This window comes from Sparus aurata, chromosome 18, assembly GCF_900880675.1.
Source record: "Sparus aurata chromosome 18, fSpaAur1.1, whole genome shotgun sequence".
Lineage (NCBI taxonomy): Eukaryota > Metazoa > Chordata > Actinopteri > Spariformes > Sparidae > Sparus > Sparus aurata.
Genome location: NC_044204.1, coordinates 29704336 through 29723715, shown reverse-complemented (window position 1 = coordinate 29723715; position 19380 = coordinate 29704336). Strand labels below are relative to the sequence as shown.

The following is a 19380-nucleotide window of genomic DNA, read 5'->3' as shown; positions in this document are numbered from 1 at the left end:
AGTGTGGTACATGATGTCGTGTGATATCAGAAGTACTGACGAGGCGTTTCAGGAGCAGTGTTTTCTGTGGGAGAGACGAGCTTCATCACCTGCACTGCTCTGACTTCCACTGACACCAGATGAACCCATATTTTTCCCTGCATGTGGCCAATACCGCACTTTTCCTTAGTAATGTTACACTCCTTTTCCTTCCCCTTCAACCTTCCAGACGCCTTTTCTCTCTTCCACGTTCCACGTTGCCGTATTAAAAACTCTGCGTGCTCAGACCAGCGTGAAAAACCTCCTTCAGTGACTCAACCTATTTCTTACTCCCTTCCGCTCTCTTATCTCACCCTCCTCTGCTCTGCTAGTTGATATTGTTACAGAATTTAATTGCCAAGCTGCCTTGATAACTGCAGAACTCTCATTCTTTCTCCCTGCACACTTTGTGAATGATTGAGCAGTGCGGCATGAGAGCCCATCAAGAAAATGCAATTTTTAGGCGCTTCCCTCCCCAGCCCCGAGACTACTTCTGCTATCTCCCCTCTCTGTTCTACCTCATTATCGTGCTATCCAATTATACCTGGCATCAACGGACACCCTTTTAGCTCCACTCCTAGGGATGGGCCATCAAATTAGTTTAGAGGGTGAAATCAAATTTGTGTCACTGCTCTTGAAACATCTGGTCGGGCTTAAGTGGGCACAAAGGGTGAATAAGCACGTCTGTCGCTTGTGCTCTCGATCGTGGAGGTGAGCATGATGATACGGCTGTGTCTGCGTGTGCCTAAAGGTAAATGTGCAGTCACGTATGTATGAAAGTGAGTGTTGAGGCTCCAGTAGATTTATGTTATGAGAAAATAAGCACGATTAATAAGACTTGCTGAATAAAGACGACTTCAGTGTTGAATGTGTGTGGTTTTTTTCAGTGGATTTGGTGGCGCTGAGCGGCCTGACGGAGGTGTTCCGGGAGCAGGAGCTGCAGCAGGGGGAGCATGTGATGGATGTGGTGGAGATGATCCACGGCCTGACAGCTCTGTACGAGAGGCTGGAGGAGGAGAGGTCCGTCCTGGTTAACATTCCACTCTGTGTTGACATGTGTCTCAACTGGCTGCTCAACGTCTATGACAGGTAAGGCGCGCTGATGTTTTTATTTGAAACCTGTGTGTGTGCTGAAAGCTGCAGAAAATATTTTTATCCAGCAGCAGAACATGAGAATCCCTTTGGAGTTTGAGTTTCTTTTTAGCTGATACATTTAAATCCTATATTAATAAGACTTTTAGCAATTATCTGGTTGATTTATAGAGTGGATGACATTGACCAATACAGCCTGTGTACAGGTAGAAAGCTCAAGACGGTTGAAGCACTTCTCACTGATTTAAGGGCTAGTTAAAAGACGTAATATGTAACATTTCTGCACTAAAACATCTAGATAAATCTTCATCAGTTATGGTGGTTGTTTACCAAAGAAGAGTCCAACTCCCATGATTCTATGCTACTTCACTAGGTCATCAAACTTTTGTTTTCATGGTTTTGATTGAGGAAAACACAGCTGCAGAATTTAAATACTGTGCATTTAAAGTGGAATTGTGCGTTTTTTTGCACATCAGCATCTGTTTAAATGTCTCGGGGAAAACTACAGTAAACGTGATAAACTGCCAATGGAAAGATTCTGGAGGTGTGCTGTTAGAAAGAAGTGAGCTTCGTTAGCAGCTACTAGCATAATACAACAAGCATCACCAGCTGAACTCTGATCAGTCAAGTTTAATTGTGGGTAATGTAGACACCAGGCGCTGACCAGACCGCCAGACTTTGAAGCCAATTTACATAATGGCCAAACAAGCCACTTACATTATGAAAGAAATGGCTGTAAAATTTTCTTAAGCATCACAACCTCCATGAAATGTCTAACTTCATAACTTCACTGTCATAATTGGATCCATTCAGTCCACAATTAAATAATTTTGTCCCTATTCAAGTTTTCCAGGTGTCAAAATTAGACATTTCCCAGACTCCCTTATAAATTTGCTCAATTTTGTGGTCAAAGAAACTTAACAAACATTGTGAAAGGCTGTCTATGAAATATTTTAAATCATTTGGACCTTCTTGTAAATTCGGCAAATGTCATACCTCAAGTTTTCTCTCTTCTTCGTGTAAAAACTTTGTGTGCACAGTCGTTGAGCCCCCCCCTTCTGAGCAGGTTTTATATGAATGAACGGGGCTCTACTGCTGATGCTGCATCCGGTCGTCAATATACGTCCATGGCTTTGAAAAGGAAAAAGTATATCATATGAAACACTCATCACTACAATGTAATGCTCAAGTTTTTCTAGAAAAACAACAGTTCAGAAGAATTTCTATCAGTGCTAGTCTTATAGACAAAGTATATACTTCCATTTTTCTTGTTCAACATGTTTTTGTTACTTTCGACTGACATTGTAAGCCTGTTTCTATCCATTCTTGTATTCATCGATTTGAACATGCAACTCTCCAGGGTAGCTTTAAATACTAGAAATGGGTGTCACTTAGGTTCCCATCCATGACCATAACACTGGTCGTTTATCAGGTTTAAAAGGCTTCAGGGCTGGGTGTAATTCTCAGCGGGTTTAGTGTCGCTAAAGGACATTTTCACATTACACTAGGTCATTTGAGTCAGTGGTAGCATCAGAAATAATGGAGTTGTGGGTAAATACACATCGCATGCCCACAAAGCCTCCCTATGTGTAATATAAAAAACAATTTCTTACTCTATCTCACAGCCTTAGGCCTGTCTGCTGCAGATTGATGTAATTGGTTCAATGGCTACTTGTCCAGACATCTATAAAGAGGCTAAAACTCCAATAACAATATCCAGGCAGAGGGCCAATCATCCCTTCTGAGACGCAGCAGAAACAAATCCTCTTTCACACCAGCGTTCACCCGGTCTTTGCTCCTGTTTGACTTTTTTGTCTCCAAAGGGAGAACAGCGGGCACAGACGCAGGAACACAGGAGTAACCCCCGCGAGTGCTGTAAATTCGGCTGGTAGCTCTTAACTACTTGCGGCTAATGAGAGACAATCAGGACTTTACCCTCTGCATAAATTTCAGTAATTGCTTTTTGTTTTCCAATAAATAGCGGCGGTGATTCTGAATGAAGTGCATGTTTATTTGTGTGTGTGCCAGTGGAAGTGCATTAAAGTTTATCACGGCGTGCATGTGTGTGTCCTCCAGAGGCGTGTCACAGAAGCAGGGTGTGCAGGAGTGACACGTCCCCCGAGGAGCGACGCTGGGGTGCATATTGAAGATGGCATGCGAGTGTATGTGTGAGAGGTGCTGACAGCCAGTCGTCCCCGAGTGCTCTCCAGCTCCTCTGAACCGACTCCGGCTCTGAATCTAATTGTGGTGGAGACAGTAATGCTCCCCTTATCGCTTCTCATGTTTCTCTATGTGACTCTAATTTTTTCTCGGCCCCGACTTGTAACGGTCCGGCCTAATCTGTGTCGACCTACGAACGAATTAAAGGAATAACACGTTCAAAGGAACATCCAGAACGCACTCTTTTATTCAGTTCATTGATCCGACGCTCTCTGATGAATGTGATGCTCTTGATTTCTCACTTAACGATTCAAATGTTAATTCGTTAAGCCCGCGATTTCTGCCAGTGCCGCTCAGCTCGGCACTAAATTCTTGCCGGCTGTTTTGACGCCCGAGCTGTGAAATCTTGAATTGTGATGGTTTGTTTACGTCTCAGATTCAGTCTCGCCTCAGTACAGTGCCGCTGGAGGTCGGTCACAGTTGAGAGATCGGTCAATGTAATGACGTCACTGTAATAGATGTGTGCAATTTGTATTTATTTGAAAAACCAGGAAAGTTGAGAAAGCCACAGCAACTACACAGCCAACAATAGCATGGCAGAAAAGAGGGAGAGTAATTCCCCAGACTCCATTATGAAAACGCTCGATTTTGAGAGTTTCGGAGTTCGGAGAAACTTTCCAAACATTGTGAAAGACTGTCTGTGAAAAAATCTTAACTATTTGAACTTTCTTGTAAATTCTGCAAATGTTACACGTTGAGTTTTCTCTTTCTTTGTGTAAAAAACATCGAGTCCATCTGTTGCAGCGATGTAGGTTACGTGATTTTTATACTGTATATTCTGAAGCTCAAATCAGCAACTTCGATCAAAAACAAGGAGATGAAAAAGAAGAGAACTTTCCCATACTCCCTTATAAGCTGAGTTAGTAGAAACTTTATAAATATTGTAAAAGGCTGTCTGTGGAAAATGTATAATTATTTGGACTTTTTTGTAAATTATTCAGCTGATAACAAAGTATTTTCTTCTTTTTTGTGTAAAAGGTTTGCGTTAGTTTACCCCAGTGACTTTTGACATTTGACTGTTTCATCTTCTAATATTCTATTTATCAGTTTTTATCTAGCCTGCTCAGAGGGATTGCTGCTAAACTAGATTTCATTGTGTAAGAATTAACAGCAAAACTTTTGAACACCTGTTGATGGACAGGTGTGTAGGAGGCAGAACAAAAACCTCCCACACACTATTCGCCTGACTTGAGATATTGAATGCATTTTTAATAACGGTTAAGTAACCTGCAATGACAGTAAAGGATCTATCTACTTATCTGAGATGCATTTAATACCGTGTGTGAAGTGACAGGCGTTATGCTGTGGTCTTGTGATCAGATCACCAAAGACAGGCATAATAATAGGGATATACAGCTGTGTAGTTTATAATAACACAGCGAGGTGACATTAAAGACATTATAGAGAAGACGAGCAGGATATATAACACAGATCTGCTTGTTTTCAGTGTTAATGGGGACTCCTGTCTGTGCTGCAGATTACATTCCTAACTGATAAACATCAGAACTGAAGAGTAACATTCAGCTTCATGATCAACATTTTTTGTTTTGTTTTGTGTGGACGCTCAAATCTGCACCACACTTTAAAAAAAAAATTTAAAAAATCAGTTAATGGCTTTTACAAGCCCTCATTTCAGGGGGTGCTACAGCCACATTAGCACCCTGAACTTCGCGTGTCCATGTCACGGTAGCTTCCCCACAACCTCCTCTGTTAGTTCAAGCAGAAGAAAAAAGCTAATGTGACCCTTTTAGGTTCAGTTCAGGGCACAGCAGCGTCCGTCGCTCTGGCCTTGCTACTGGCCAGTGATCAGACTGCATGCTCAGCTGGGGGGGCTGCACTTCTGAGCCTCACAAACGCTGGATATATAATTTGTGTGTGTGTTTACGCAGTGTGCATGCATGTGTTTGAAGGTGACATTGTGGTCTGTGTGAGCTTATTATCACTCTTCTGGGCATAACCTCGTGGATGCTTCATCAAGTCCCCGTACTGCCTTTTGTTACTGTGGATGTGCTCTAACACAATTTCACACTGTAGCACTGACCTGTACTGTACTGCTTTGACCCACGTAATTCCTCCACACTTTGTCCCTCCCAGCAGGGTTCAGCCCAATGTATGAACTGATTATCACGACACAGTACACCTTGATTTGATGTTCAAAACTCTAACCCTACAGTTTCTTTGATCTGCTTCTCTTTTCTTTCCACTAGCGCTCGAAACGGCAAAATGCGAGTTCTCAGCTTCAAGATGGGATTGGTGAGCTTGTGCAGCGCAGACGTCCAAGAGAAGTACAAATGTGAGTGCGATGCTCGTTCATGTGCCTAATGCATCTCCTCCGCTGCAAACAATGAGCCAAAACAAAACGGCCCTGATTGCCAGTATTACATAAAGACATCCACTTAGTCTAATGGAGGAAGTGACTCTGCTGCCATAATGTAGAGCTTTTTTTTTTTCTTTTTTGTACTTCTGCAAAGTACACCGGGGGCCTTTAAAAGGATTGCTTGCCAAAGACACATTCATGCACACAGTGTTTCTGCGGCTCTCGCTCCCATTTTTCTTCTCAAGTCGACTAGCAAAGAGCTAAGTCGCTGCCATCCCCCCCCTTTTTTTCGATTATAAATTATGCTGTTGTGTTTTATTAGTGTGCCACTCCACTTTGAGACGTGTTTTTACTGTTCTTTTGTAACCCCGGTTTATGAGTCATCCTGTAAATGTGGCTAAGATGGAGAGTGAGCGTTTGAGCTGATGATAGTTGGACCTGGAACAACCCCGTAATTAATACAGGATCTGAGACAACACACAGCCAAACTCCATGCCTGGGGTAATTCATGCATGGCACACCATCTGTATGAGCTCTTCAAGATTGAGAGTTCACAGATTTGCATTCAATTGGTGGTCCCAGAGGAGAGTCAGCACTCTTTTTCGCGTTTGCAGGTAGACATGTGGTGGCCTTATCAGTTTGTCGTCTCTCTGACTGATCCTTTTTCTTTTTGCCAAATTCCAGACGTCATTGGAATAATATTTGCTAATGAATCTGAGGCATTTGCATCAACGTGCTTTGAGATGCAGATGGTGGGTGTTTATTCCATCGTCGCCAGTTGTTGGCAAGAGATTCAAAAAAGGGAATATGCTTGTCATTATTTCAAAAATGTGTTTTATCATATGACTTTATGGTAACATTCATTTTTGATTTCCCACTATATCTTAAGAACTGCTTTTTTTTAACGTTGCCCTCTACACATGCACCGTTTTGTAGACACATAACATTACATGTGCTGCTTTCAAACGTAATTCGACAAAGGGGCCACTTACTGGTCTGTCACTGGTTTTCTGCCTCTCATTTTCACATCAGCAAAGCTTTGTGACTGCTTGAGAAGTTGGTGAGTCTTCCAAAATTATTCCCCCAAATCAGTTTCTGACGTAGTGAAACCTGTTCTTTCAACATGTATGCTGGGTTTGTGTGGCTAGTTTCAATACTGAGATTTAAATGTTGGTCTCCAACATTTGGTCCATTGACTGTTTATGAAGGTTGACACTGTGTCTCAACTTCCTCCCGCAATTTAAAAAATATAGTGACCAGAGTCTGTTGGTTGGTCGGTTGGTTGGTTATGCCTTTGTACTTTTCGCTAAACTTCTGTGAATCTGCCTTGTGGACCATGTGCAGCATGAATTTGCACCCTAGGGCTTTGTGGGTGCTCCCCCAATTTAGTTGTAAATTCATACCAACAGGTAATTTGGAAAAAAAAAATCACAGACTTAAAACATCTTTAGTAATGTGTGTTCATATAGTTTATGGCTTGTGCAGCCAGCTCCAGGAATACCATCATCCCACTGTGAGGTTTGCACTACTGCAGGCTGCATCTCTATCAAACAGCTCAATGTAAACATTTAAAGTGTCACACACACCTCTGCTCTGGTTATGAGAACTATATAGAGGAAGCTGTTTAACATGCAGGTGTTAAAGCTATGCATTGTCCCTGTAGGGTTGAATAAGTGCACAGACAGGAGCGATGCTTATGCTGGCATTATGCAGCGCCCTCACACGCCTGTCAGCATTCATCTTTTCAGTGACAGCCAGAGTCCCAGCTAGCTTGGTAAAGGCCTCATCCAAAACCTGACATGACTCCACTTATTCATCTCTTTCATCTCAATGCAGACCAGCCAGGCCTCTGATACCGATTCTCTCTCTGTCAGTGTGTCACTGAAATGAAGTTTTTTTTCTTTTTTTTTTAAGGGTTTTTAAAAAAGACCAAATGTGACAAACTCAACATTAAGTGATATCCAAACTAAAGTGATGTTATTGTGATAAAGGAGTGAAACACTTTCTAAATTGTGAATGCTTGCCTTTGAAATGTACATTTTGATTGTATTTATTTAATTTACATAGCTTGTGACTACATTGAAAAAAAAAAGCTGAGAACATGGACATAAATACAAATGATCAATCTGCAGATGTAGGCGTGTAGGAAAATGCATGTAATGAAAACACAAATGCAAGTGGCTGCTTCTCATGCTAAGCGGTGCACAGTTCATGCTTGTTCATGGTGTATGATCAGATTAAGCACTGCATAATTGATGCATTACCTTATGTGTTTTCTGGCGGTTTGCAGACTTGTTCAGGCAGGTGTCTGGTCCTGGAGGTTTGACGGACCAGCGTCACCTCAGTCTGCTGCTCCATGAAGCCATCCAGATCCCCCGCCAGTTAGGCGAAGTCGCTGCTTTCGGGGGGAGCAACGTGGAGCCCAGTGTCCGCAGCTGCTTTCGCGTGGTGAGGACGCCGCCATGCATGTCACGATTAAACACATCTGCAGACAGGCAGCGGTGCGCACAGTTTGCTGCATGTATGCACACACATTGACAATAAGACCAGATAAATAGTCTGTCTGGAATACTTTGTGCGCTCAGTGTGCCCGAGTTGACCAGATAAACACTGTTCTTGCTTTGCAATTTTAGTCGCAGCATTCAATTGCTGCAGCTGTGAACTTCTTATGGATTTTAATGTACAATTCCCCTTTTGATCCAGGAGATTAACACCTGATGCAAGTGAGAGGCTCAGCACCACTCGTAAGCCTTTATAGTACTCGTTTCAATTCTTAAAGGTGCAAATGTGTAATAATTGTCTACCTGGCTGAAGTCTATCCAAACAAAGAGCAGGTAGCATATTACCAGAGTAACCGCTAACTGCTGTAGTTGCTAGTTTGCTCAGTTAGCCATGCAGTTAGCGATCCAGACGGGGAGCTCAGAGTGGTTTTACCAGTCAGGATGGCCCAATGCTTGCTGGTTTGCATGCAACACAATACACAGATGTCAACCCTTCTTCACATTCTGAAATTTGTAATGTTTTGTACCAAAATTCCTGCATATTGGACTTTTTAAAATCCTTTTCCAGCCACTGTTTCTTCCTCTTTAATGGTTAAGCTGAGGGGTGTTTATTCATGGTCAGAATATAACTTGTACTGTACATTTACTGCCACGAGACAACTTCACTGCTAAACCTTCCCTCTTCTCCGATCAACACCTCTAGTGCAGCCAGCATCGCTCTCTCGCTTTCTCTTGCTCGGCCACTCACACACTTACTCACTGCTCTCTCCTTAAAGGAGTCACACAACTCCTATCAACCATATAAGCCAAGCCTGAAAGACACTTGACTCCTTGTTTATACTCAGACGTCAGTGTTCCATTTTAGAACCAGCGTGATATTTTTAAGTTTGAGCACAGAATTAAGTCAATTGTGTGGTTCATCAACATTGTCAAGAAATGACTCAGAAATATGAAATATCATAAAAATGCATCCGAGTGGAAATTTAAATCAGTGATTAACGAGGAATTTGAAAAGGTATTGATGCAATGAGAGAGTATTGATACACAATATCTCAAACCGGCTCATATATTTATTACTGGGACATAATAGTTGACCTCCAGATAATCTGAGTAGTTTCTGACAGGACGTTTTTTTTTTTTTTTTTTTACAAATACAGAAACTGAATTTTAGAAGGCAGACACTTGAAATAATAATGACAAAATCAAACAGTTGCCTTCGGATGGCTTCCATCAAAAGCGCAGCACTGACAGAATTTCAAAGGCAGAAACTGGTAAAATCAAGCAGTTGCCTTTGAATGCTTTCCATCAAAAGTATGAAAAAAATTATCATGTCACACCAGGATGCTGTCAGCCATATGAAGCTCATTGTGTTTCACTGACATCAGCACAGTCAGACTTTCCTTCAGAAGAAGAACTTAAACGCATCATCTCAGTTATTCTAACTAGAGAAGCCCCAGCTGCACCACACAAACATTACATCTCATTAATATTGCACTGCATTGCTTTTAATGCTCATAAACTAGAGTCAGTGCTAGATAATGCATGATGTTACGAACCATACATAGGCTGTGAGATCCAGGAAGTTAAAATGGGAAAGCTGACAGATTAAGATCTATTGGAATATTGATATGCTGAAGGGAGGTCCGGCAGCCCACAGATCAAAAGCTAATGCGGACACATGTTCATCTTTCCTTTCTTTGTGTGCTCTGAATGCTTTTGAGCTTGTGCTTTTGGCACAAGTCGAAGAATCTTCACCTTGTGACATTAGATCCACGACAGGACCCAGCTTTTGGTGGCCTATGCAAAGCCCTTAAATTTCCTAATTTTTACATCAGGTCCTAGTTATGCACGCTCTCTTCTGGTCCGTGTTTGCTGTATCAGCCACGAATGCTTAAAATCAATCCCTTTTTTCCATTTCCTGCATGTCAGGGCGTTAAGATAAAATGTCAATGAAATTCAAAATTTGAGGGTGACCCTTTTGGCTGTTTATCATTTGGCTTGGAAATGAGTGACATCACTTAGTGGAGATGTGCATTTGCAGCCTCCTCACATAGACATTGACTTTTAGACTGCTGGCGAAGGAGCAGATGGATTGTCTTGAGGCAGAGAAAATGCAGAGCAAGGAGGTTATACAGAACACCATGATTATGCTGAAGGGGCTGGTCCGAACAGAGGGTATTAGGTTGAATTCAACTGTGGGGAATAATTCAGCATTTAGTAAATATTTTCTGATTTTGTGAGATGGGTTTTATGATGATCTGTTTGATTTACAAACATAAAAAAACACGCCGTTTATTGAATATATGCTGCAGAAATCGCAGAGTTTTGATGGATGACTCGATGTTTATCACTCCACTTTTCCACTGATGTTGAAAGCATCCCATCTGCTCAGCGTGCTGCTTTTAGATGCAGCGGCGTGCTCAGCATAGTCAGTGCCACTTCCAGGTGTTCGGTATGCGAGGGGCTGCTGTTTGACCTCCCACGTGAAGCAAAGCTGGCTACTCTACTACCAGAAAGGAGCTCCTTCATCCCCCGGAGACTCTGTACTTCTGCACACCTAACAGTCTGTGTGATCAGTCTGCACGCACACACACACACACACACACACACACACACACATACACACACTCTCTCACACACACACACACACACATTTATTATGCTACTTTGCTTGAGCGGTGGAGAAGCCCCAGGGAAATCAACCTCTTAATGCATCTCTGATGCAGACTTAATGAGAATTTAGCACATCACGGATTTTCAGCGCTTCGCGAGTCATTCTTTTATTAGGTTGACTTCCTTTTTATCCCACTTTCTGGAATTCTCAATAAGGTGAGTCTGCAAACACACAAACACATGTTCAGTATCCACACAGACACATGGTTTATCTCTGTGTTTTACTTTTATAATTGTTTGAGGTGCTACATGAAAGCAAAAGATGTCCCACAGTGTATTACATCTTCTTTCACCATCGCCTTTCTCCTCTTTATGTTTTGTATTCTCTTTGATTCTTGTTTTTTAACACTCGCTCACTGCTGGACCACCTTTGGAAAAGGAAGCGTACCCTCTCCTCATTACTTATTGTACCTGCCGTGTTGTCTTTTCTATATTTGGATTGTTTACAGTCTCCTGCACTTCTTTCATCCCTCCCACCTTCCTTTCCCAGGCCCCAGGGAAACCTGCCATCGAGGTATCTCACTTCCTGGAGTGGATGAGCCTGGAGCCCCAGTCGATGGTTTGGCTGCCTGTCCTCCACCGCGTGACTGCTGCAGAGTCGACAAAGCACCAGGCCAAATGTTACGTCTGCAAACAGTGTCCCATCAAGGGCTTCAGGTAGGCATGCCAGTGCAGGTAAACTGACACACAGATACATGCAGATAGTATTTATTTTGCATGTGACATAAGATGACCAAACAGAAACTTTTCCAGCAAGGCCGAAAAAGTAAGTACGAGTGGAAGTGCCAAAAACTGCAGTTCCTCAAATGGCCACTTGAGGCTGTCCCTGAAAAGACTCAATCCCCATAAGACCCAATGTAAAAAATGCCTTTACAGCAGAAATGTGCATGTTTACTGCCTGGTACAAAAAACAGCATTGGCCCCTACAGCTCATTTTACTGCTCATAACAACTGCATGTGACTGATTTTTTATAAAACTCACTAGTTGTAATTATATCAAGACTTAAAGTCTTGAAGCCACCATGCAGAGCCTCACAATAGCTCATTAGAAACCTACAGTAAGGGAGATCATGGAGACATACACATGTTAGATAAAATTGGAGAACTGTATGGATTTACTTGTGGGATCATTTTGAAAGTCTAAAGGAGAAACAAAGAAATCAATGTCAATTGTGGCAGCTGGTGTTTTCTGTTTTCATTGTAAATAAGAATCACTGCTCATTGGATAACAGCTTGTTGGTGGCTCTGGAACTAAAATACAGTTTATAATAATAAGAGGAGCAGACACACACACCAGTCTGTCCAATAGTATTAATTTATTGAGGCTTTAAGCATCCTGCTTGAAGGTCCCTGATTGAAAACTTGCCTCCCATGCTGACTGCAGTGTGCAGATGCTGCTTCTGTTATTATGCAATATATTCTCGATCCTGAAAATATCTGGTAGAGAAAAGAGTTTGTGTATGTGTTCAAACCTCAAATTTGTTTAATAAATGTGGAACTCAAGTAACGAATGTACCATTTATCTGTATCATCCATACAGTCATACGCTGATGTGAAAGCACATAGCAGGAAGTCATCACAATTCATCAGATATTACTTAAGATACAGTCGATTATTAAAAAGGGTGCATATATACAAGAATACATCCGACACACAGACATGCACCAGCCCTTCATTCTGCTTGCACACACATACTTAGCAACTTACTTACTTAACACAACTAAGCAAGTCATTTTATTTATGAAGTGGTTTTTAAAACCTTGGTCACAATGTGTTTTACAAGAGGATAAAAAGTCATGACACAAATGGGGCAAAACCATCACAGCCAAAACAACTAACGCTATGAAGGCAATTATAAGTGTCACAGAGCAGCATGGTTTACAAGACTCAAGTACAACAACACTCAGAAAAAAAAGGTCTTCGACTCAGATTTAAAAGACCCGAGAGACTGATTCCCAGGGGGAGACCGTCCCACAGCCTGGACCCAGGACAGCGAATGCACAGTCCCTTTGTGTTTTCATTCTTAATCAAGATACAGCAGGCAGTGTTCAGAGGTCCTGAGGGGCCTAGCAGAGGAACACGGTGTAAGTAGATTACTGATCTGCTCTGGAGCAAGATTATTCAAAGCCTTGAAAATGAGGAGGAGGATCTTGACTTGGATCCTGACTTTAACCGTAAGGCAGTTACGTGACACCAAAACTGGGGTGATATGAGAGATACAAGGTCCTAGTGAGGAGTCTTGCTGCAGAGTTTTGGACTAACTATAATCAGGTAATGGCATCTATCATGAATTGAATTACAATAAATTGAATTACAGTAGTCCAGGTGGGAGGACACAAAGGCATGGATTACCATATCTCAATGCTAAAAACACTGGTAGTGGTTAGGATACACCTTTCCGTAACCTAACCTTATTTTTAAACAAATCCTTTGAAGAGGCCAAAATGTACTCATTTACCAAACATGTCCTCATTTTGTGGTTTAAAACATTTGGTCCTCACTATGTAGCAAGTACAAGTGTACACACACACACACACACACACATACATATTTGTACAGTTTGCCTTATGGGGACCCTCATTGACATGATGCATTCACCAGCCCCTGACCTAAACTATCAAAACTAAATACATAACACTTGTCGTTGGTCAACATAGGGAGAGGCTCTGAGTACTTTACTACTCCACCTAACCTGTACCTAATTATAACCCTACTCCTAAAACCAAGTCCTAAACATCAAACAGCCCTTTGAAGGTATGTCTGAAAGTGAGGACCAGCCCAAATCCCGACCACTCTCCGACCACTCTGTTGCCTCTCGTCTGACCCGTTCGGCACAAAAGTTGCATTGAACACACCGCTTCGACGTGCTGCCAGCTTCACAGTAGTGTGTACATTCTGCGCTTGCGCGAGATGCGATAAGCCGGTGACGCTGGACTAGAGGTTTATGAGCGCAACTCTCTTTACTTTCGATTAAAACGAAACTTAACTATTTCAGACAAAAACAGCTGCATACTAAACATGCAGCGAGGCATTACTAAATTAACACAGATTAATTTGTCCTGAACGGACATAATAACAGCTAGTCTCATGTCAGTACTCGAAAGCATGAAAACAAGAAATGACGGAACGGAGTGCGTAGAAAACCAATGCGCAAACAGTATTCCGCTCCTCCCACACATGGCGCTGATTCGCTAGCACACTGCCAATTAGAGAATCCAATGGCTCAGACGTCCGACGGCCCACCTCCTCAGACTTCGCATGCTCAGTCGGATCCGACAACGTCCGCGTGGCTCTGAAAACTTCCGACGCACCTGAACACACCAAACATATTTGCTCCCGACCTCGTCCGAGTCTCTCCAAACGCTTCAGACGTCCAACGGTTGGGCCGGTGTGTGGGGGCCTTTACTCCCAGCATCTGTAACTCAAATCGGCTGTCATAAAAATAGCATTACAAATACACACACACACACACACACACACACACATGCTGCTCCACTCTGCCAAGTTCTCTCGCAGACATCAATTCAGCCTCTGTGTTGTATTGATCTTGACAGGTATCGCAGTCTGAAGCAGTTCAATGTGGACATCTGCCAGACATGTTTTCTAACCGGCCGCACTTCCAAGGGAAAGAAGCTGCACTACCCCATCATGGAGTACTACACCCCAGTAAGACAAACATTATCAAGCACTCTGACCGAATACAAAATTGAAGGCCCCAGGGTCGAATATAACTCTGCTTGTCTCTGAAAGAAATACTCCTATCTCTGTATTCCTGCTGCCACACATAGATTAGCCTCCTCTCCACTGTAAGATCGCTATCATCTGAGTGTACACTGCTACGTACGCTTACACCGCCTTGTCCAGATCTATAGCATGCAGAGATTGAGTACCACTCAGCAGTTACATCCTCTCTGGCTCACATAGTGCACACATAAAGTGCTATTTGGAGCCCACATTGTGGACTAAACCCCAATAAAAACCAGACTCTTAAGCGATTGCCCGCACAGTCTCCGAAGTCGAGTTAATTCCGACAGAGTAGCTGCAGCGCTGTAGTCGGATGGTGCCAGATTTAATCTCTAATCAATTTTGAGCTGTAAAATATGGCAAAGGGCCATCTCTACAATGATTTTTTTTTTTTCCGCTGGACAATATTTTATATTAGCTAGCGACAGTTTTTCACAGCGTTGAGGCAGACAGGCGCCCTGAGATTTCTACCATGATAGAGTAAGCAAGAAGTACAGAGCCAAAGAGAGAGAGAGAGAATGAGGACTCAGAGAGAGCAGGAGAAAGTGAGTTATAGCAGATGGTGGTATGAGTTCCTTTAAAGTCAAAATAAGACAAAACCAGTACAGAGACAGAGTGGGTAAGTTTCAGATGAGGTCATTTTGGAAGAAAGCAACATTTACAATAATTCTTGAGCGGTGTAATATGTCTCCTCACCTCTTACCCCTCATCCAACCAACCTCTCCTCCTAAATCCACCTCCAGACAACCTCGGGAGAGAAGATGCGAGACTTTGCCAAGACTCTGAAGAATAAGTTCAGGTCAAAGCAGTACTTCACCAAACACCCTCAGAGAGGTTACCTGCCGGTGCAGTCTGTGCTGGAAGCCGAGAGCTCGGAGACGTGAGTCCCACACAAAAACACTTGAATGATTCACAAATCTCTCTCTCTCTCTCTACTTTCTGTCATGTGCCTCTCACTTTGTCTCAATTTCAACCCTCACTGTTGCAGGCTAATTATCATGCTCTGACAATTTTTTGGGCCCCTCTGACTCTCTGAGATGGGTTAAAGGGACAGCTCTGTGTTTGGAATTAACATAATACTATTCCTGTGATCTCAGTCTGTATCAGATGCTCTGTTCACATGAGTGAGTCTTACCCAAAGGGGAAAAAACAAGAGCGACGATGAGACCAAAATCCATGAGATCATCAAGAAGCATAGCTGAGGGCTTCGGCAGTACCCAGAAAGATTTAGCATGATTATGGCTCCATGTTTTGGCTCATTTTGTCTCCGTTTGGGTCAAATTTCATAACCTCAAATGTTACATGAGTTAATACTTCCATCCAGTCCCAAAGGGCAGAGATGACACAACATTATTGTATTAATATTACTGGTATATTTATGATGAGCATTTTATTGTTGTAGATGGTTTAAAAGGAGCTGATTCTGACTTTTCTTTATACATCTTGTGGGGCAGTTTCCTACAGGGGTTTACAGCCTTGGGGCTGTGGACCCCTCAAGCAAGTTTTCAGATAAATCTAAGGTGTTGCAAGGTGATTAATGTTCAAATCTTTGCTTTTTTCCCTGTGAAATGTTGGGTAGTTTTACCTCTAAATGACTAAAAACTCTATTCATAGGGGACCAGTATTTCTGGGGGACCTTGTGTGTTTTAGAAATTACTACCCCAAGTTTGTGTTTTTTGTGATTCATTCACATGGGATGTGTGAAGTCTGCAATATACTTGTATTTACTGACATTAGAGTTAATCTGCCCACTATCTGCATGGGTTACAGACATAAATACACACTCAAGCTCATTTATTTATATTTATCAATACAAGTCCTGTGTGAAAAGGGTTTAAGAATGATATCTTTTGGTTGAACTGCTCATATAATAAGGTCTGCGGGTGCTAAGACGAGACAGGACAACTGAGGCAGGATGTGGAGTGAGCAGATCTGGAGCACACAGTAATAATAAGAGCTTTTTAATGAGGTGCAGCACCTAACACAAAGCATGTGTTCATCAGAGCAAGAAAAGGCAGGGTAGATATTTAAATCCCCTGTGCTCAACTATAAGCTTCCTCTGTTGTATAATCTAGTATATAATACACTGAATATCTACACACACTGATAAAAACATCATAGAATCCATCGAAGCACCTGGAAAGCATCATAGAAAACAAGATAAACTGATTTCCGTTGTACATAGTCGAGATGTATTTGTATAAATCCAGTAGCTATCCCTGCACGTCAGTGGTGAAGGGGAAGTCTTTTCAACACGCTAGAGTTTCAGGGTCCGTCGATGTATTCATCAACATTATGACCTGAAACTGAATACGTGATAATCTTGGTGTGATCATGTTCTGCCTTATTAAAAAGCTGGTACTGTAAATGTATGCTGCTCCACATCCTGATCTCCACTCATAGCTCATGGACATGTATGCAACCAGTGATGGAGGGTCATGAGTAGGTATTGTTCGACTTAAAAGCGTCAGAACCTTGCAAGTACATATTCTGTGTTAAGTCATCCTACTCATAGCACTTGCATAAATGTACTTCTTCCCTCCTCTGTGAAACTAATCGGATTTCTGTTGAAAGTTTTCCTCACACATGTTCACCAACACCAGCAAAACTCTTTTTTTGTCTGGATTATAGTAAATATCTCTGAGTTAACTTGAGCTTCAGCGTTCCACCAACCATACGGTTGCACTTGGAGTTAATATTGCCTCGGTGGTGTGTTGACATCGACTTGTGTTGTTCCCAGGCCGTGCTCCTCGCCCAAGCTGCCCCACGCAGACACACACAGCAGGATTGAACATTACGCCAGCAGGTACGTGGCTCACCGAGCCGTGCTATACATCAAATCATTACAACAAAGTCTGTCCCTTTCACTCCACCCTTGCCTCCGCCTCTTCCCCTCCCCTGCCTCCCCTGCTCCCTCACCCTTTTAGTCTTCGCCTCAAACTGATTGAAGTATTGATTTGGCTGCGTTGTGCTCTGTACTCCAGCCAAGGCTGAGACTGTACTGCCCAGCAGTTTCCTTCACGCTCCCTCTCCGCACAAACACATGCTGGTGCACACAAGCAGAGCAGTTTGTGGTTGTTGTGCGCGAGTGTGTGTGGAGGTCAGCGGGGTTCAGCGTGCCTAGCGGCTTGTCACTTGCGAGGGCAGTGAGCCCATTGGTCACCTGGGAGCTGTTGGTGTGGATTAGTGTCTGTCTGACAGGTTATAAACAGGGCACAGCACTGGACTCCCAAACCCCTGCCAGCTCTGCCCACAGTACCGCAGAGCCGGACACACACACACATTTCCTCTGAGCCTGTAGTGTGTGTGTGTGTGTGTGTGTGCCAATGTGTATTACCTCCCCGAGGCTCCAACACACAACTGCCTTACTCCCTGCCAAAACAGAGGGAACACACACCAACAGGAGAGCAGGCACAATTGTCCTCTTTACCCCTCTTATCTCTCCCCCCTTTTCCCGTTTTTCTGTTTCCTGCGTGCCTTTTTTCTTTTTACTCTTATCTTCGTTCCCTCTCTTCTATTGTTTCCCACCTACACATTTATTTCTCCCCACTTTCCCTTCTCTTGCTCTCTCTCTCTCTCTCTCTCTCTCTGCCAGCCCTTTCTTCTCCTCCGTTCATTAATACCTCTCTGTTGCATCCTCCTACGTTAACTCATTTGTTGCTAATTACGGCACAATTTGCTTGGTGTTGGATCTTAACTAGCTCAATACTGTAGCCGCCAACTGAGGCTGAGCAATTCATTTAAATATTATCATGATCACAGTGCGGCCAAGTGCAATATCCACATCTCGGTAGCTGCAGTTTTTTCTGTGTAAAGGTAGAATTTCAGTACATACGGTGTGTAAGTTTGGGCCACCTGGCGATTTCATACTCCAAACAAATAGTGGCGCGGCATATCACCAGACAAGCCACCAAAAGTATTGCTAGTTAGCTCAGTTAGCCATGCAGCTGTCCGGACTGGGAGCTCAGAGCACCTGGGGGAGTGTTGGTCTTCTTTAGACCACCAGTGCAGGTTTGTATGGTTGCTTGATGCTGTTTTAGCTTCTAAATATCTCTATAGTTCAACAGGCTGACAAAGACGTCTTTGACTCAATATTAAAACTTTGGCTGTTGGTGTGACAGCTAGCTTCACTGTTAATCGAGCTTAGCGGTAGCAGCAGTTAGCAGCTCCTCTGGTGATACTCTGCCATTTATTTGCTTGAATCTGAAGTATTTTTCAGAAATACCACCGAGGTTAAAATCCCCCAGCCACCAATGTTCTCCGGGCATGCTTCAATGTTTCACTTAGACTGAGTCATATCGCATTCACAATACCTGTAAAAGAATAATCTTGAAGTGTTTTTCCTGGTATACTTTTCAGCTCTGCCTTCACCAAAATGAACAAAAAGAACAGAAATGGAAATGTGGTCACTGTGAAACGGTCTGAATGAGACACATTCACAGATAAAGTCGGTGTTTACTTTCCCCAGGCTGCTGAGAAAATGCAAGATGGACTCAATTGTCTTAGATCTGTCCATTAATCTATATAGCATCTGAGCAACTTCACTCATAGCCAACTTTATCTTTATGCAAGTCAGGAAACCACTTCATCACTCAGGGCGTCTTTTATCCGCACGAGAATAAATAAGATAGGGATTTTATTTGAGAGAATAAATGTGATCACTGGGTTAATGCCTTCAAACAGTGTGCACGCATGGTATCACTCACAATTTATCTCATATAAGCACTATATAATCAATTAACCAATGTGTTTGAAACACATTATAACACACTTAAATGCAGCTGTCAGCAGATACGAAGACTGTAATTTAACTCA

At 42.7% G+C, this 19380-nt stretch overlaps 1 protein-coding gene across 1 annotated transcript in view; it reads left to right on the top strand.

Annotated features, from left to right (window-relative positions):
* LOC115568911 (dystrophin-related protein 2-like) overlaps positions 1-15449 on the top strand; it is a 77524-nt gene extending 62075 nt beyond the window's left edge. Inside the window, exons 11-16 of the mRNA XM_030396652.1 lie at positions 906-1107; positions 5538-5623; positions 7938-8095; positions 11312-11478; positions 14376-14487; positions 15309-15449. Coding sequence (XP_030252512.1) covers positions 906-1107; positions 5538-5623; positions 7938-8095; positions 11312-11478; positions 14376-14487; positions 15309-15449 — 866 coding nt within the window. The remainder of the gene's footprint in view (positions 1-905; positions 1108-5537; positions 5624-7937; positions 8096-11311; positions 11479-14375; positions 14488-15308) is intronic.
* The last annotated feature ends 3931 nt before the right edge of the window (positions 15450-19380 follow it).